This window comes from Anomalospiza imberbis, chromosome 7, assembly GCF_031753505.1.
Source record: "Anomalospiza imberbis isolate Cuckoo-Finch-1a 21T00152 chromosome 7, ASM3175350v1, whole genome shotgun sequence".
Taxonomy (NCBI): Eukaryota; Metazoa; Chordata; class Aves; order Passeriformes; family Viduidae; genus Anomalospiza; species Anomalospiza imberbis.
In genome coordinates this window covers 26,603,392-26,623,385 of record NC_089687.1, presented here as the reverse complement: position 1 = coordinate 26,623,385, position 19,994 = coordinate 26,603,392, and the positions used below count along the sequence as shown (strand labels likewise).

Sequence of the window (19,994 nt, the reverse complement as noted above, 5' to 3'; positions counted from 1 at the left end):
AGATGTGGGGTACCTGAGGGTGCGGAAAGAATGAAATAAAAAAATAAGTCACTGCTGTGCATGTCAGATTTCATATGGAGCAATGGTGACATAATGGGCACTGGGAAGAAAAAGTGTTTAAGGGATGTATAGGCATGCTAGAAAGGAAGATAAATGTAAATATTTTACCGTATTATTAAACATAATAATATCTTTCTACTTAAATGTCTCTAACTGAACGCAGGGATTTAAGAAGATGCTCCCAGTAATGTTTCCAGGAATTTTATAAGGTAAATTTTCTGTTCTTTTTCTTGTGACTTACGGAAGCTTATAAAAAAATTGTAATATCTAAAGAGATTTATATATAAATTATAGTATACATCTAAATAATTCCCAAAATAACACAAACTGCAAAAAGTTAAAAATAAATGAGAAACCACTTATGTATATGATTTTATGTGTATATTATTAAGCATTTTAGATAATTTTGATTAACATTTCTGAAATGCTTGTTGAACACAGCAGTTTAAAAGGCTATGCAGTTGTAATGTAATTTTAAATATTAGTTTCCAACCCATCTCCCATTAATATTTTTAAAATATCTGTAAAATGTTGATTTTACTATCACAAGGTGGTTTTGTTGGTGATTTTTTTCTTTTTTTTAAGGATTAAGAGGTAAAGGTGCAGTGGAGGGGGAATTTCTTTTCCACAATCTTTCCACGTTAGTTGTCATTTTACGCTGTATGATTAATAAAGACTAGCACATGGGCAATGACATATTATTATGCTGGCATTTAATTTTTTAATTGGAAAGACACAAAATCTTTTTAGTCCATAATTACTGTTTTTCAGTATAATGTGCTATTGAAGTTTGCAAGCATTATAAAATTCTTCATTACAATCACAGCTTTGCTAATAGGCGCTGCAAAGTATAATTAGATTGGATGTTTAACAGAGGACTTTTTATTCTTTTGGTTGTGAAAATGAAGCATTAATGTATTTTTTAATGAAATCTCAAACCTAATCTCTGTGGTGAATCCTGAGCAGTGACTCCCTCAGGAGACCATAAATGTTTTAATGTGCCCTGATATTCTATACTATATAAAGATATACCTAGAGACATATAGACATTGTAGATCTCTAATGTTGCATATTCAGTACTTATTTAAATAACAAGAATGCTAAAAAAGGAGAAAAGAAAGAAAAACCTGAAACTAGGAGAAGCTTTTTGATATATATTGTACCATAAAGTCCCCATCAGTATTCTACGGCTCAGTAGTAGATATCTGTACAGGCCATTTGAATGGAAGAACATTAAAAAATAACACTTTTTAGAAAGAAATTGTTGATTTTTTTATTTTGTGGGCATAATCAGTTCAACAATTATATAAGCATGTAAATGAGAGCAGTATGAATGTAAAGCTAGAAAATTTAAAATATAGAAGCATTCTTTTATCTCACAGCAATCAAGCTTCCCAGCAACATGAAGAACAGAATCAAGAGTGGAACTTAACTACTGACAAGTGCTGAGTGCTACATGCAGACAGTTTATGAAGTGCCTGCAAGACAAAAGTCACAGAAGGGTGATGATCCAAGCTCCCTGTGCCTTTGACCCAGAGTAATTATGAGCACAGGCAGGAGGGAGGATTAGCTCCTGGGGAATGGGTGGTGTGCAGATGTGTCTCTGCGGGCAGAGGTCCCTCCCAGGGCCCTGCTGGTGGTGTAGGACTGAGGTCAGCAGCCAGGGCTGCATCTGAGCATCAGCTGCGCTTCCTTGTAACCCACCCCTGCTCTGCTGTGCTCGCGAGTTCCTCTGGGGTGGGGGAAGCTAACAGCACAGGCATGCCGAGTAAATGTCACTGACAAAAAGGCAGGCGTGTCAAAGGTTAATACTGCCTGCTGCCGTGGCCTTGCTGTCACAAGGGACATAGAGATGTGTAAGAGAAATGTGGTGACATGGCACCGGGAGACCAGAGTGTCTGCCATACTGGAGTGTTAGCCTAAAGGTCTATTTAAAAAGAGGAAGATTTTACCTTCTTGATCCTGTGAGGGATAAGAAACTAGGTACTTTGCTTATAAAACAGGGAGTGGATAGCATAATAAGAGTAAATGGCAATATACTGCTGCAGAGGGAAATGAAAAAAGTTTGTTTCTCTCCAACTTTTTTTAAATAGCAGCCCTACAAACTGTTGTATCACAATTTATAAAAAATAAATGCATAAGGATGGTAGGAAATGGCAAAAGCTATACTTGAGCTAGCTAAGCAAAATTATTACCTTCAAATATGTCAGCCAAGATATAAGAGATTACAATTCAGACATTCCAAAAGTGAAAATATTTTTCAGTTTCTGCACAAAAATATTTTTCAGTATACTGCAGCAGACTGAGAAAAATATTAGAAATGGAGATTTCTTTCATTAAGACAGACTTCTCTGCTATGTAGCATAATGTTATTATTCTCAATGATCTGGTCAGATTTGTCTCATAGTCCTCTGTTTGCATGTAGCAAGCAATGCCTAGAGATACTGCAGAGGTTCAGAGTGGTGTGTGGTGGGATGGTGCACAGCTTGGAAACTGCTCTCCTGGCAAAATCATGGCTGCTTTTTAACAGGACCGTTTGGACTTGCACCTTGGAATCACAGCAGCCTAGAGACTGGAAAGCTGAAATAGGGAAACTGTAGTCTCCTCATCTTCTCGTCTTCGGTGAGTTCATCCTGGATTCTGTGGCACAGTACTGTACTAAACAGCTGTTGTTTTGATTCCTCTGTTTAAATAGATTGGATTAGAAGGGGAGAAAAACTATCACCTCCTCCCCCTCACCATTCTGTCCAAAGCTTAGTTACTATGAAGACAGATCTTGTTTGTTTCCTGTCAGAAAAGGCTTCACTGACATGTAGTATTTGATTTTTTGGAGACTGGTTCTGATTCAGTTTTCAGCTACGTTAAGATAGAAGATCTAATTATTGTAAATTGCATGCAGGTAGGCTGCATGTAAGCTTCTCTCTAAATCTGTACGAATGCCATTGATTTGGGTAGGCTTCACTGTATTAACTGACATGCTCTGGAATTAGAGCAGGTTAGCTGAAACCAGGATCTGTTTAAATTTGTGCTGTTTAGATCTAGGAAACACTTTGTTCAGCATTGCAGCTGCAGGAGATAAGTACTGTTTTCTGAGAAGCAACAGAGAATATTCATTGAAGGTCTCTGTATACTCTTAAACCTCAAGGCAAAACATTATGGTTGTTAAATCCATTATTCTTTCGTATCCTATGCTTATATCAAGAAACCATTTACATGTTGATGTAAGATGGAAACAAGATCTTTTGTGTAACATTAAAAGTATTCTTGATTTCTACTCTAAGTATTAAAAACCTACTGCCAGTGAATTCTAACACCTCATCCTATGCTCAGAATCCACCAAAATAACAAATTACCATCTGAGACCTAAGAGATAAGACCTCTTCAGTGGATCTCAGGGAAATTCTGTCAAATTTTAACTTTCTTTTTTTGTTATTTTTAAGATCAAAAAGTTTTTGCAAAGTTGCACCAACCTTTGCACACTTGGGCTAAAGTTTATGCGAAGCCTGAGAGGAAGAGAATGGGAGAGAGATGGAAATTTGTGCTCTTTAAATTAGAAAATGAATTAGTGGCTTTTAACAGGGGACATTAGAAAACAAGTTTGTTGTGAATCCCAAGCATCATAGTATGAACAACACTTCCCACTAATGCACACCCATGCCACACCTTTCAGACTTTGGTTCAGTCCATGTTTTGAGCAGATGGCTCTGGGTGTCCACATCCACTGCTCAATCAGCAGTGTGCCTAAGGCTTGGAATGACACAAATAAGGAATTCATGTCAACTGGTAGCCTTCGATGCTGCAAGTATTTTAAAAAGGGAGATGGTAGCTTATTTGGTGTTGTAATCCTCCTGATCCCCAAACAAGTCCACATAACAAAGAATTCTCAGCCTGGCTGCCAGACTCTGTGGTAACACTTTGGTTACTGAAGCAAAGTCAAACCTGCTAAGCTTTTCCACCAAATGTGTGTGCAGGGATGTGTGCACAGACATGGTGGCACCTTCCTCTCTGGTGCTGAACAGCTTCAGAAAACAACAATGTCATTCTAACACTTGATACCATTTTTTGGGCTTTTCAAATGATACAGGCAACTGAGGGTGCCCTGTTGAAAGTGACTAGTACTTGTTATTGGCTGGGAAAATGAGCCATTTCCATGTATTCATATTCCAACTATTAATTCATACTGACTCTCCTCATGATCCATAGGTTGATCACCAATTTGGCATCCAGCTCTGCATTAGATGTTACCACATAATCATCTTTAGTCTTTAGTGAATGAATCAATTCCCAGTATTTCTTCAGTGCTTTGTCAGCTATTTTTTTGACCTGCCTTGGGAGCAGAAATCCATGAGAGATTTCTAATTGTGCATGTGTGTATAACAAACTTGAATAGTTTTCAAGAACTGGGACAGAGAGAGAGTTAGAGGAATGAATTCACTGAGCATTTCCTGAAGGCTCTTCCAAGGGATTTCAGCTGTCTCTCACATGCAGTTTAGAACAGCTGTGGTCTGACTGAAGATCAGTACTTCCCTATTCTAAATTTATAGACCATAGACAGTAGGAAGTGTGATGGGGGGACTTCTGGATAAGCAATATGGATTACTGGGATGTTTTGCTGTAACTAGCTTATCATGTTTCTCCATACAGCTTTTTGTGAGTTCTGGTTTGCATTCAGAGGTAATTTCAAAGTTTTAAGAAATTTCTTTGCTTAAATTGTACATTATAGGCTGAAAGTGTAAGTACTAATCACAGAGCATTTATTTCAATGTTCATTTAATTCCACAGTGTTTTTCTACTGAGATCCCCTGTTGGTCACAGGCTGCTACTTTTCCAATGGAATAGATTGCAAAGACATGGAAAATCAACATTTTGAAGTTTCAAGTATGAATATTGAAATTGCTACAGAAATTTACATTTTTGTGGTTTGATTTATGTTTTTAGCATTCCCTACAGCACATGTCTTGATTTGGATAGCTTGATAGACTCATCCAGACTGAGCAGCTGTCTTTCCTAGACCAGACTTAGCCAACTTCTCACTGGCAGCTGAAAAGCCACTTATTTCATGCAATTTACAGGGCAATTTAAATTGGTTTTCATGACAACTAATTTCAACCCAAGTTTTGCCTGTAATTTGAGATCTCTGCCAAATAGCTTACATCAAACAAAATTTTTGATTCAAACTTGATGGGACTTTTTTGGCATATAAATTGCAACGTAAGCTACTACAATTTGTTGTTAGCCAATGAAGTATCTGTGCAGGTCGCTGTAGCCTTGTGCTTCTCAAATTCAAGCAGGGTGTTAATCCATAAACTGCATTTACCCCTGTACTGGGGTGTGTCAGGGCCAGCTTGGCAGCCCCATTCTGATAAAGAGTAGAAATCTGAAGTGTGTTGACCTAGTTCTCATTAAGTTTTATTCTGATAAAACCTTTTGCCTTCCCCACAGCAAGGGAAAAGAGCACATATTGAAATTTCAGAGAGGTCATGGAACAGATCAGCCTAAATCACATCTACCGCTAGTTTGGGACTTTGGTTTGTTGTTGTTTGGAGGGGTTGTTTGCTTTTTTAAGAATCATGTTTATCATCACACAATTTTGGAGATAATTTTTACCCTCCATAAATTCAGTAATGAGAAAACCTTTAAAAATTCTGCAGTTCTTCAAGTTAGATCCACATTTAATAAGACTTAAATCAACATAGGAGCGTAACAAAAGGGTGTTTTTCCTTTGGGAATTTGTGCATGTGCCTATCTTGTGCTTTCTGTTGCAGAAATGTTAGAAAATTCAGGAGAAAATCTCACATCTTAGGAGTTTTCATGAGAAGTGTATTTCTTTATCTTTGCGCTTCGTTCCGATCTCGGTGAAACACTTTTGTTTAAATTGCAGAAGTCACTTTAAGCATATGTAGTTAGATCTGTTTCCTAAGGTATGCATGCTGAAATCTAGATGAGTATGTTGAGTTTATCCTGGAAATTTATCAGCCTGTACAAAACCAATCAAAACTTCAGGAAGTTTATCTTCACTAAGGACAAACCTCACCCCTGGCTCTGGACTGCAGGTTGAAAGGGACAGGCAGAGCAGTGCTGGCTGGAGATCTGCATTGTTGGCCCAAACTCGCATGTCCACATTATCCACACACACCCATTCAGGTTGTGTGTCACTGGAATATTTACTTTACTTAATGTTTCCTTCCCCCTTCCCTTGTTTTTAATTCAGTCTCCCATTTGAGAGAAGACTGAGATTAAAAAAATTAACCAAATGCCAACAAGAGAGAAAAACCTGTGCTCTGCCAGGGCTGTCTGTAGGGAAGGGATGGCAGCCATCCAGAAGCAAAGATGAAATTCTCAAAGCAAGAAGAAAGCTGAAAGAACCAGCTGGGTCAAAGGAAACACATGAACAGAAAATGTAAATGTGACACTAAGGCAGGGACCAAGCAGGTGAAACCTTGTCTTGAACTAATGCTTTTAATGTGTGTCAGTTCATGGTGGTGTTTGAACTGTGTTTAGAGGCAGCACATGTGTGCTGGTGGACAGTTTATGCCAAGTATCAGTGCAGAATGAAAAGATAGAAATAGAACAATGTGTATTGCACAGCCTCTCAAAAATAAACCAACCCCCACCTCCCATCGATAAAAAAACAAAAGTAGGTCATCTTGCAGTAGCTGATTATTGTCTTTATTCCCCTCACTTGTAGAATCAATTTTGTGTTTAAGCAAAATTGGCAATTAGTACATAAAAATTCTTTGCTGTTTTGTATTATGCTACTAGGGCACTAGGAATATGCAGAAGTGGTTTTTAGGGGAGGAAAAAAGTATTTTTTGTGAGTAGAGTCACCATCAGCACCTTGATTCTGGATTACCATATTTTTACTCAGTTCTTCTGCAATTTTAAAATCAACGCATGTTGACCATTGTAATGTCACATGATTAATTTAAATGGAAGGACTGCATGTTCAAAAGGGAAGTCTTACTAAAACATTTTATTTAAGATTACAGGTTATCCAAAGAACCGTCAGCCAAATGTAAAATGTATTGGTTTCAGGATAATTTATGGACAGTGGTAATACAGATATATTCAAAAAATACATTGTACTTACACTGGTATCACTTCATGTTAATATGGTTTACTTAATTCCTTCTTTGTCTGTTCCTTTGCCACAGTACTTTTCCAGACCAGAGGAGAGTATAAAAATGCTCCTGCTTTTCACTGTGGTCTGTGAAAACCTACCTTTTTAGATACATTCTGTGTACTTTTTACAGGTGATAGTAGATGTGATGGATTCACAGAAACTAAAACAACTAATGCCACTGGGTTTGCTTGAGTCTAAATATTAGTCTAAGATAGCTGACACTTCAGGTAACATAATCTTTTTTAAAAAGTATTTTGTAAATCTTTCTGAGAAGGCAAGAAAACCATATTAAGCTTACTTACCTTGCTTTCATAAGTCTTTAGACATAGGCATAGAAGTTATTAGTTGCTGTACTTCACTTGCAAAGCAAAGGGATCAGAGATCCTTCCCCTGTCCTTTGCCATTTTCACCAGTTTTGCCCTTTGATATTTCTTAACACTCCTTACTCAGAACTATATATGTAGTATATATAGTCTATATATAATGATATATGTATGTCTATGTTATAAACCTGGAGGTCAGAGTTCCCACTCTTCAAAGAAAAATTATTAATTTAAGCATTTGACTTGTTAGTGCTGTACAGCTGTACACTGATTGGAAGCCAAGGCATGGGTGAGGATATTCGAGTGTGGTCTCCACACAGTTTAACAGTGTGCTGGTTGAACATCACATGTATGTAATCTAACAAGCTGCAGCAAAGCTTTTTCATCTGAATGCTGAACTCAAAGCAAAACAACCAGCAGAGAAAATGAGCATGTTTGAATAGTGCTTATTCTCTATCAACCTAAAAGCTACTGCAACTTTTTGTATCTGTTCTTTGTAAGAACAAATTACTTCTACTTCTGCCTTCTCTGTGTCATCCACCATTGTTTCTACACATCTTTAGGTCCAAGACACCACATTAGTGGTACTACAGCACAAGTACTGTGGTGCGAGGCTGGCATTCCTATAATCTACAACCCTAATTTATGAGCTACTAAAATATGGAATATTTCATCTGCCAGTAAATCTGTCAAGTTCCTGTATATCATGCTATTTATACTGCACACATACCAAGTATTCATCCTAGAAAGAAACCTGGGTTCTTAATTAAGGACCAGATCATAAGAACTGCCAACAGCCAGACTGAGAGGAGAGCTGAAATGTCTTTTTTATCTGAAATGATGCACTAAACCAATGAACTGTTGATAAAAGCTTTAATTTTTTCCCCAACATAAAGCAGGTAAACTCAAAAATAATTTAGTCAGTGAGTAGGTTTTCTGTAAGTATCAGCAAACAGTTTACTTCTTATTAAAAAGGCTATACAAATAGTAATTTAAAAGATGTTAATTCAAAGCCATCAAAAAGGGAGGAAATGACCTTTGCTCTGTTTCACATGAATCCCATTTGGGCTTTGCTATTTTTCTGTGACAAATATGGATATAAGTTACCAATACAAAATCAGAAACAGCTCTCTGAGCAACAAACTCCTCATTTCTTCGGAAGTTGATTGTGTAGAGATGCTAATAGAGAGCAACTGCTGCAAAAATCTCTGTTTTTTAAAAAAAAAAAATCTTCTGGCTGTTGACCTTCATGCCCCAACATCAGAGGCTGTAGCTGGGTATCTGTAGCAATACAGTTTGTTGTCTGCTCCTCCACTCAGTAACAACTGATGAGAGAAGGAAACTGATTAATATCAGAACTAAGCAAAATAAGTACACAGAAGTTAAGGACTCAATTTTTCTTTCCTTTATAAAAAGCAGCAGTGAATAATGAACTGTTAATACGTGACTAAAACCCAGAATCAGTGCAGAAGCAACTTTGTCTCTTACTCTCCTCTTAAAATTAGAAGTGCTGCTCAAGCTTTTCCTGACTTTTACAGTGAACAGGAGCCACACTGAGAATCTTGAACATTCACAGAATGGGATTTTTTGGTAATTTTAAATATGTGTGTACCACTGCAGTAGCAGAACAGCTTGTTATAGAGGATTATACAGTTTCCCCTTCTCCATGCACCGACTGCCACGCCCCAGCTTTACTTCATGCTTTAATCCCAATGGCAGAAAGCTACCTTGGAACGTGTTTTGTGGGTAAGGTGCACGGCTGTTCTTGTCTCTCCTTGTTTGGAATATCACTCAGTTAAAGCCACAGACATACTGCTCCCACCCTTCCCCTTTGCAGAGTGTGAGGACATGCTGCAGTGCCTGGGACATCACCACCCAGACATCAAACACAGCACAACTACAACTGCCTGTTCTCTTCCAGCTTTAAGCATAAGGAGCTAACAGCCCATGGCTGCTTTCAGCTCTCTTCTTTAACACCATGCATATAAATCAAGTAACTTGCTCTTCAGATTCTTACCCCTGCTTCTGTCCAGTCCACACACAAAACCTTGTCTTCGTGAGCAGCCAAGTCATACAGAGGAGCTTTGCAACTAGTGAAAAACAGGTTTGAAGTTATGTGAGCAATCACAGACAACAACTGGTCCCAGGGAGAAATGCTATCCCAATGCTATCAAACAGATGTGATCAAGCAGTTATAAACACATTGAGAGAGTACGGACATTGACCATCTGAGGCTTCCTCTGCTTTCCCCAGAGCCAATCACATCAGTATTATCCTCTCCTACATCTCCAAAGAGGAAAGCAGCAGCATTTTTCATCTGCTTGCAAACAACTTTGAGAATGAAATTCAATCAGCTGTTAGGAAGAATTTATTATAACTTCCTTCTTCCATGTGTAGATGCTGCTCAACAACGTATGTTTTCCAGCCCTGTGGTAGACTACAAGTATTTTTCTCCCTTTTATTATATGGTTGACTTCCAAAACCTAGAGGGCTTTCACAAATGCCACAGGTGTTTCCACTGAATGTCTCTGACTGCTTTTGCTATTTCATGAGGGGTAGCTCACCCTGTAAGCTTACATGCCTTTGAACAGCATCAAACACAGGTTTATTTTACCTCCTCGTGTCCCAAAGCTTCACAATGTTGTCCAGAGAACCAGAGATCAGCTGATGCTCATGGGTAGGTGACCACTTCACAGATGTCACCCAGCCGGTGTGAGAAGTCAGAGACAGGAGAACCAAGGAGCCATCTGAATAGAAAGAGGAAAAAGCACAGACATTAGCAGATGCTGAAACCAGCACTTTGAAGATGCATAAAAAATCCAGTGCAATTGCAGTTCAAGTTAAGTGTTAAATGAACTCAAAATAAAATGAACAAAAACGTAAGCCACACAAGTTCTGGGGAAGAAAAAAACCCAAAGAAACAATCCAAACCAAACAAAAAAGAAACCAACCTCAAACCACTCAAAATATATTTTCTTGTCACTAAGCTTCCTTTTCAAACTTTTTTTAAAGCAAACAAAAAAAATTGCTTTTATTAACAACACGTAATATGCTAGTGAACTTTTGATTAGATTTACAGAAGCTAAACAAGTAAATGTTATTTACTATTTGTGGCCTTCTAGTACCTGAACAGAGCCTACAAAAAGAGATGTGTTCAAGGCCAGGCTGGCTGGGTCTCTGAGCAATCTGCTCTGATGGCAGGAGTCCCTGCCCAGGGCAGGAGGGCTGGAATAGATCATCTTTAAGGTCCCTTCCAACCCAGACCATTCTATGAAATGTGTCTATGAAAATAAATCTGATAGGCTCAGTCATAATATCTGTAATTCCATCTGTTTATAAATATGGTACCATGTCTAAGTGACTACTGTTTCACTTTAATGATTATCAGACCAGCCTCAGTCTGAACCTTACAATAAAAAATCCATTTTGCAACTGCACAGTTGCACATTCATTAGTAAGTTTGAAAAAAAAGAGAATAATTTCTAAATTATTAGGTAAGACATTAAAACAAGTCTTGCAGAATACAGAAAATAGATGTAAGCTTTGTATTTACTAAAAGTCCCCAAATGGCTGGTTTCAAGCAGAGGGACCAGAAAAGTTTGTGAGATGTCTCTTGACAGGACAAAGTTCTGATTTTGAAGAAAATCTTTGAGACCATGCATGTTTAAGCTCACCTTTGCTGCGAGGATCCCACAGTCTGATATGTCTGTCAGTGCTCCCTGATGCAAGACGACGACACAGGGGTGAGTAGGAGACAGAATTAAACACTTTGTTTCCTGTCTGTTGGTAAAGAAAATAATAACTCTTAAGACAAGAGCTACTACGTTGCACAGCTTTTTCTTTTTCTCTGAGCTGGATTTCAGCTGAACCTACGGCCAGAGTATAATGATCTCACCAAAGTAGATTTGAGATCTCCAGTCTCAGCATCCCAGAGTTTAATGGTGTGGTCCCATGACGCACTGCAAATTTCCTCAGCATCTGACCACAGCACAGAGGAGATGGCTTCTGTGTGGCCAGAGAGGGTTGCCATGGGAGTCTAGAATTTAATGGGAACAGATGTGAGTAAGCCATCAAAAAAATCTATTATTTCAACAGATAAAAAAAGTCTGATTACCCTGAGACATACCAGGAGAAGTTTTAAAGTCACCTTTAGCAAAGAGAAATTATTTGTTGTGGCTACACTTCTAAAGAAAAATCCTGGACAAACCCAGAGCTCATCTTACCCTTGTGAGTCCAAGCTGTTCAGTTTTCTGCTTTTTCCGTGGTCTGTTAGCTGCTTCTTCCATTTCATCCTCTTCATCTGTAGGTACTGGGACAGAAGACAAGCAGACTTGAGCTACAGATTTTTGAATTCCATCTCCATGTATGTAATTGAGCAAATCCCCATATTTATGGTGCCATCATGGAGGGGGTAACAAGATCTGAAACTGTGTAATTAACCAAACCAGTAACTCAGCACAGTGATGTATAACCTTGCAAACATCTTACCTGCGGACCAGATCTTTAACATCTTATCCCAGGATCCACTGCAGAACTGCATGAACAGAAATATTTTGTTAAATGTTAATCCATACAGAGCTTGGAAGAGAGACCTGCTTGAAGAATGGGCTGTAACACAAAAATAACAGTGCTGGGCTCCTAAAATCCCCCTCAAAATACATCAAATTATTCTTTTCATTTCCTTTGTAGGAAAAATATCTACAAAATACCTATTTCCTTCAGCATCAAAAAGTTTGACTTTAAACTGTCTGATATTGAGTCAAGCTGGGAGCAATGACTCCACTTTCGGTGGGAGTGCTCATAACTGTTGAATTTTTGGGTGAAGGGAAAGAACCTATTTACCATCTGCTTTTTCCAAGAACTCTGGGAATTTTTTTCCCACCAAAACCACCAGGAAAATTTAGGTCAAATTTGAAAGTAGTTCATTATAGCATACAATTCTCATGCATTTAAAGTAAAATACACTTTTAATTTTAACTTGTTTTCTAAACTAAATGATTTTGTGATTCTGTGGCTTAGCATTGATGTGACACTCCTAATTCTCAATAACCATCACTTATAACAAGACTGGAAAATTATCACTGTGTCATAAAATCACAATGATGGATACCCACGCAAGGGCAAAACCAGGATTTTTGAGGTACAGACTGCTAAATCCCAAAACACAAAGGTTTCTTTCCAGAAGTCACTTACTTTGGTTCTTGTACAATCAACAGCCACGGATTCAACACTGCCAGCGTGTCCCCTGCAGCAGTGAAGGGCTTTCACTTTGTTTTTCTCCACGTTCCACTCCCAGAGTAGGACAGTTTGGTCCATGGAAGCACTGAGTAACAGGCACGATAAACTATCTGAGGAAGAAAAAAGTTACACTCGTGCCCAACTCAGCTTTCCAAAGTCTTTATAAATAATTATGCTAATCCTAGAAGAAACAGCACGTAGACAGAAGCTCATACGTATTTCAGTTTACATCATGTTACTCTGCAGGTATAATTAATGTAAGTACATATACACCAGTACTTGCTAATGGAGACTGCAAGGTGGATAGACAACAATCATCTTAAAATAACTATATTCATTATTGTCAAAGGACTATTTTATGCACACCATGATTTAATTTCTTACACCACTGGCAGAGATTGAAATAATTACATTTAGATAATTAAATATTCATAGTTAAGGAATGCTAACATTTCTCCCCCAGCAGATCAAACTACTACTATTCCCCTGCTATATATACTGACCTTGCTTCACCCACGCCACATCCTTCACTACTTCTGTGTGCCCAGCTATTGTCATGATGGATTTTCCTTCCACAGACCAGATCCGAGCAGTCTGATCGTAGCAGCCAGTTAATATCCTACAGCGTACAGCATTGGAAACATCTTTGTCTTTAAGACCAACAAATGTTTTTATGAAATACAGTCTCAACCAGAAACTTGGAAAACTATTAGCACAATAACTGGTTTAAAAGAAATAACTTGAAAGAGGAAAAAATATCTTTTTGCTACAGAGCAAAGATTCATTAAAGCCTTGTAACTGGGAGGCCAAAAGTACAGGCTGGAAAGACAAGGAGTGAGAGTACTGCATGTTCTGGCTGGTGGGACTTAAGATCCCTTTTCTATCTTACATAATTCAAAACTTAATTAGTTAGTTTTAGTATGTCACCAGAGGTTCTCAAAAGCATTTTCAAATCTTTACTTAATATATGAACATTACCTAGCTGATTGGGAAATGAATGTGAAAATACAGTAGAAAAAGGCAATTATGCCTCTTTGGCTTTTTCTCAGGAAAATCTCTGCAGAAAGGTATGCTGTTCTATTTGTTGCTAATGGGTGTCACGTTAGAAGTCAAGAGTTTAAGCAAAAAAGAGTAATGAGGAAAACTTGTTTTCCTTTAAGAAAAAGGATACCAAACAGCATTTTTGTTTATTTGTATAAACAGCATCTCAAGTTCAGTGTCTCTAGCTGTTTTCTATCTATCATGTCATGACAGTGTAACCAGTGAACTGCTTACAAAAGCATGTAGCTGACTTGACAGGTTAAAAAAAAAAAAAAAGAGGGAAAAAAAACCCTACCCAAGGGATTATTAAAGAAAAAAAAATACTGCACTATTTGATACCATGGAGGAACACAAATAAGCAAGACAAAACCTATGACTGGCTTAGTGTAGTACCATTCTTCGGTGGCTTGAACAGAACTGATCCAGTCATCATGGAAGATGCATTCTTCAGGCTGAGGGGCCATGTATTTCTCCACATACTCTATTTCCACCACTTCTTCCTGAGCTCACAGACAAAATATTTATTTAGTGATGTTGTGTGGTTTTGGTTTATTTAATCACTAACAGTAAAATGTAACTGTAGTGTGGCACAAATATACAAGTTTATTGAGCAAAGGTCTTGGTATCCAAGTCCTTCGCCACATCAGTAGAACAAAAGTATTTAGAAAAAAAGTGTGATTTACATTGCTTTCCATATTTTTATCAAATTACTATTAATAGCAAGCTGGATGCAAAAGCAAGTGATTTCAGTCTTCTTACATTCTTCGTCTTCTTCATTTACTAATACAAAAATGGTGTCTAAAACACTGCAACATTTTCTAGAGGGAATATTAAACATCCCCATTACCGCCCACCATAAGAGACAAAAATGTATTAATGATGAACTGAATAAGAGAAGAATTTCCCCTCTGAACTGTACACAGACAACAGATTGGATAACATTCCTTGTACTGCTCTGTCTGCAGTCTCTAATCACTGCAGTTCATAATGGATTTAAAAATACAGGGAATTCTCTTGGGGAAAGTAAGAAAAGAAATGAAACTGAGCAAGGAAATCTACCTAGCCAACAGTGTAATATCTAAAGCAGATTGAAGAACACTGGCTAAGTCTGTTCTACTGTCCAAGAAGGGGAGACACTGAGTATGACTTACTGTGGAAATATTTTCCATTTCCATGTGTGTGACCAGTGGCAATCGCAAGAACTGGCCATTGATAAGGAAGTCAAATTCCACATACTTGTGATCCGCTGAAACAAATTGGGAAAAGTCAATGTTCAGGTACTATTTGATACCATCAAGAATGGCATCATTTTGTGACTGGTTCAGGAAAATGGAGCCAGGAAGAGTTTAAAAAAAGACCCAAACATAAACAACCCCCTAAAACACCAAAATAAATGACAACAAGAACAAAAATCCCAACCAATTAGTTTCTTCTCCCAGTTTTAAGTGGGCAGCCCATTACTTCCACAGGATTATTTAAGTTTAGAGGAAGGAAAATTTGCTGTTGGGGTCCAAAGAGTTATTTGCCTCTCACTGTATTTTCTCTGTAGCTCTGTGTAATCAAACCCCAGCAGTGCTTCCTGATTGTTCTGTAGGGATCTTGCCACTTGTTACCACCAGCTAGAGCCCTGTATTTGTGGCAGCAGTAGGAAAATCCTAAGAACTTTTGGTTCATATTTCTCCCTTTGTAATGGCAAACATGACAAAAGCTCTGCATTTTGGCAGAAGCACTCCACTGTGCACCAGTTTTCTGTTCAAGATTGTTTGCAACGTCATGGGTGGAAAGCAACTAGCAAAAGGTTCAAGAAGCAGGGTATAACACCACTGACCCAGTTTCTTATAGAAAATGGGATTTTCCAACAACATCTGACAAGTGTCTTTCCCCAGATCAGCCTTCGAGTCAGTCAGCCCATTTCAGCACCGACAGAATAGCTGAGGTTTTCTTAAAGGCTGTTATAAAACCGAAACCTCTGCTTTCCTTAGTTCTTGTGCCAAGTTTAGGGCAACATTTCCATTCCCATCTGCCGCGGCAGCCCGGCCTGTGGCGCCGGGCACACACAGTATTGCAGCCTTTGGTCCATTTCTGCTGGGAATGCCCAGCAGCGCCGGTACCCGCAGCGTTTCAGATCAAGCTCCCGGAGCGCCTCGCCGTAGGCAGCCAGGCCAAAGCGGCGGGGCAGGACCGGCTCGGGCTGTCGCCGTCGCCGCCGAGAGCCCGGCTGTGACAGCCCGCGCGGGGCCGGGCCCGGCCCGGGGACACGAGGGACGCCGGCCTCCGAGGGGCCGCGCCCGCCGCGGGACCTACCGTGCGCTGCCGCCAGCAGCTTGTTGATGAGCTGGCTGAGGTCGGCGGTCTCGGAGGTCGCGGGCACCGAGAAGGGCACATCCTCCACGGCGAACCTGCGGGCACAGCGCTCCGTTACCGCCTCTGCGTCGCCCGCTCCCGAGCCCACCCCCGGCCCGGGAGGGGAGGCCGCTCACCTGCGGTTCTCGGTGCGGAACCGCGCCGTGAGCTGCGCCATCGCCGCTGCTGTCGCCGATACCGGCGCCGACCACGTGTCGCGGCGCGCCCCGGCCGAGCCCCCGCGGGACCGCGCACCGCCCGCGTGCCGCGCGCCCGCCGCGCTCCCGACAGGCCGCGCGCCGCCGCCTTCCCGGCGCCCCCCGCGCGCCCCCGCCCCGCTCCGCGCTGAGGGCGGGCGCGCGTGCGCGGAGCGGAGGCGCGCATGGCGGCGGGGCCGCGGGAGCCCGGCCCAGGTGCGGTAACGCGGCTCCGGCATCTGCCCCCGGGCTGCCGCGACGGGGCCCCGGCCGGTGTTTCCCGCCGCCCCCGCCGCGGGGCTGTGGTGCCGAGGGGTGCGACGGGTGCGGGCCGAGGCACCCTCCGCGCTCCTCAGGGCTGGGGCGCGGGGCGCGTTCCGGGATCCCTCGCAGGTGCGGGAGCGGCTCCTGCGGCCGCTCCTGAGCGCGGCCGCCCGCGCTGCCGGGCTGTGCCCGGGCGGGGCAGTGCCCCGTGTGGCGTCCGGGGTCGCGGGAGTCGTGGTCTCTGCCTGGAGTCGCTCGGGTTGTGTTTCTCTGCATGTCAAGCGACGCACCCTCAATAAACTGCCTACCAGAAGTAATAAACCCAACGCGCGGTGGACTTAAAAAAGAAGCTGTAAGTGAGTTTGGTGTTTTGGGAGAAAGCTGCTTGTGTGAGGATATGCTGTGTGCTTGCGCTGTTGATAAATTTCCCCCCCACCTTTCTGACGGTCCTTCGTGCCCTGTGGGGAGCAGCTGGGGTTTCCCTGAGCGGTGACTCGGTTTCGGTGACTCCGCTTGTTGGAGCGGGCGGGTGTTGGCTGTTTGCTGTTTCGTGAGACTCTGAAATCTCGTCTGTTTCTTAAACATGCTTCACAGACCTAACGTTGTTTGTCAGCGAAATTGACACAGGCGCATTTTCCAGTTACCGGCGTTGTCTACAAAAAAAATGACTTGAGAAACCTTTTAAGTGTGAGTCCCCAGATCTTCTCTGTATTCTTTACAGCATCTGCCTCCTCTTCCATGATAGAGATAATGCTAAATCTCAAACCTGGTATGAGTTGGCAAAGCTAATTGTAACTCCTTTACTGGGGAGCATCACAATGCCCTAATTTCCTCCCTCATGTGTTTTACTGTAATTCATGCCCTTGTGAATTTGTACCACTGTGAATGGTTGTGGAGAATGTCCTCAGAGGGAGGTTTATCAGACAGTGTATTTTGATTGCAGTAAACTATGCAATTATCCGGAGTCTTCTTATAAAACCTCCGCAAGATCTTGCAGAAAACCCAGAGGAGGTTGATGGTGAAGCATTCAACTGTATGTATTTTCTGTTAGGTATAACCAACACCCTGCATACAATGCTCATGATGGTTATCATGCCTGTGGTAGCAGTTTCTGTGGCTGCTTGCTGTCTTTGTAGAGGTGAACCTGGGACAACAATGGCCATAGATTTCCCTTTATTTAAGAAAAGTTCTTCCGAAATGGAAGCAGGGTGAAGGAAATAGACCTGTGGCATTAAAATACACTACCCCATGTGTTGGAAATGGCCCTGGAATGCTGGACTCGGGAAGCAGCCTATAAAGTGGTGGGAGTGCAGTTGTGTTAAGGCTAAAGCAGAGGCATAGAGAACTGCCTGTGTGCTTTGAGGATGCAGCTCTTGTTCCCACTGTACACTAACATTGAGCTTCCACATTTCTCCTTCAGCCGACTGTTAAATGTGTGATACACTGGTGTTGCAGTGGGAATTTTTGTGGTGCTCATTTGATGTTTATGAAGAAATACTTACATGTTATTTACACGTTCGTGACAAAGTATCTGTGTACATACGTATTTGTGTATACATCGATATACAGGATTTAACTCTCCTGACTGGGGAATTGGTCAGCAATATTTATATGACTATAAGTTCTATTAACTGTGTATGTACTTGTACACCTCTGTAGAAGCATATTTCTTTAAGAAAATAAAAAAAAATCTCTGTTGTTGTTGCACACAAGTACTTAGGTGAATGAAACCTGGATGGTTAAACCATGAAGTTGATTTTCCAGGTGATGTGTGTGCCAGTGGCTTGCCTGGGTTACAACAGTGATTAGACAAAATCATGGGGCAAAATTGTATCACGGGGATTATTTTGAACACAAATATAAAACTTCAGGTATTTATAGGCTGCTTATGAAAGGAAGCTGGATAAATATCACTGTGTATTTACCTTACTGCTGGATTTTTTCCCTGAGCTTTGTTATTAACTATTGTTAGATACAGGATGTTGGGCTGCTGGGGTCATTGGTCTGTCCCCAAAAAGCTGTCCTTGTGTTCTGTTGTTGGGTTCCAGCATGCTCAGAGTACATGTTATCAGTATGCCTGGAACAAACTCACTTTATCTCAAAGAACTAAATGTGCTGCTTTTGCAAAAGTGCTGTCTCTTCTTTACATCTTTGAACTTAGAGGAAATGGTTGAGTGATGATGAAATCTAGTTTTCTGGTTTTTTTCCCCATTTGCTGCTAAGATGCTTCAGACATTTTAACTGAAACATCTTATTATTGTTCTGAAATCCAAAGCTCAAAAATATTTAGTAAACATGAGGTAACTTCATTTGGAACTTGGTCTGGAGTGTCATCACTTGAAAATTGAATGGAAAAATAAATCTGCTTTAGATTAAAGTATTAATATATTGAGCATATGAGCTGCTTAACTTCTCAATGTTGTTTGTATCAGCAGGATGCTTTATTCAGCTTCAAAAGCCAAGGAGATGTGGATTCACTTTGCCTTTGTGTCCTTTATACCTTTGCAAAGCAGAATAAATCTATGCTTTAAGAGTTGTGCAGTTCTTTTGAAGTTACTCTCTAGCCTGTTACAGTCTCCTTGCAAAAGCTGTAAACAGTTGAAATACCACAGCCAAGAAGGTCCATCTTGAGGAATTTACTTGCGTGGTGTGGTGAAGATACAGCTGGTAGGAGTCATGTGCTAATATAAAGCAGCCTGTCTTTAAAATAAAATAGTGAAGGGGAAAATCGTGACCACCCTTCCCCCTCCTTCACCCCAAACTACAGGAATTAAGTTTTCTTCTATTCAGTTGGGTATGTTATGTGTGTAGTCTTATATATGTAAGCTCTTGTTAGGTAGGGGCCAATTTAATTGTAATTTTGTCCTGTTGCTTGTGAATGTTTGGGATTGGTCGCTGCTTTAAAGGGTGTGTTGTGTGCATGAGAGCATCATTCTGTGGATGTGGCAATTCCCTGTCCAGTATTATCTGTCTGTTTGAAGGTTTGTAATGGGCAGCTGAGTATCTTGAAGCTTTCTTTGGGATAGGAGGTAGATCTCTGGGGTGCTGGGAACTCTGTCTTTTTGTCTTTCACCATGTGATTAATGCCAAATTTTGTTTTACATATCTGGTGGTTTTTTCTGCCCAAAGCATACCACTGTAGACTACCAGTAGTAATTTTATTTCTTTTATATGCTGTCTTTTAAGCCTTAAAACAAATTGATTTACTTCAAGATGTCTGCATGACAGAGTTGCATAATGCAAATTCTGTCTGGTGATTATGGAAGAAGGTGACTAATGTATTTATAAAGCACTGCTGCCATGTGCTTAAATATCAAGTGTTCTCTAGATGTGTGTGGTTGTTAGTTCAGTGCTTTTGGACATATTCAGATGAAAATCGTGGGAGGGTGCATGTGTGTTTTGTAT

General features: G+C 40.6%; 1 protein-coding gene across 1 annotated transcript; it reads right to left on the bottom strand.

Annotated features, from left to right (window-relative positions):
* Positions 1-8,732: 8,732 nt before the first annotated feature.
* WDR12 (WD repeat domain 12) lies at positions 8,733-16,419 on the bottom strand. Its single transcript, XM_068196179.1, has 13 exons — positions 16,266-16,419; positions 16,090-16,184; positions 14,937-15,031; positions 14,179-14,285; positions 13,248-13,363; positions 12,700-12,854; positions 11,995-12,040; positions 11,730-11,815; positions 11,402-11,542; positions 11,181-11,286; positions 10,121-10,253; positions 9,524-9,596; positions 8,733-8,831 (listed from the first exon to the last, which is right to left on the bottom strand). Exons 1-13 carry the CDS (start codon positions 16,304-16,306, stop codon positions 8,754-8,756), a joined length of 1,272 nt encoding a protein of 423 aa, XP_068052280.1. The 5' UTR covers positions 16,307-16,419; the 3' UTR covers positions 8,733-8,753.
* Between the last annotated feature and the right edge of the window lie 3,575 nt (positions 16,420-19,994).

Excerpts from the sequence above, each read along its gene's own strand:
- WDR12 (XM_068196179.1), bottom strand. The coding sequence starts at position 16,306 with ATGGCGCAGCTCACGGCGCGGTTCCGCACCGAGAACCGCAG. Across the intron at positions 15,032-16,089 it reads GCTGCTGGCGGCAGCGCACG|CGGATCACAAGTATGTGGAA; the intron begins GTAGGTCCCGCG and ends AATTTGTTTCAG. Across the intron at positions 12,041-12,699 it reads TTGATTGTACAAGAACCAAA|TTCTGCAGTGGATCCTGGGA; the intron begins GTAAGTGACTTC and ends CTGTTCATGCAG.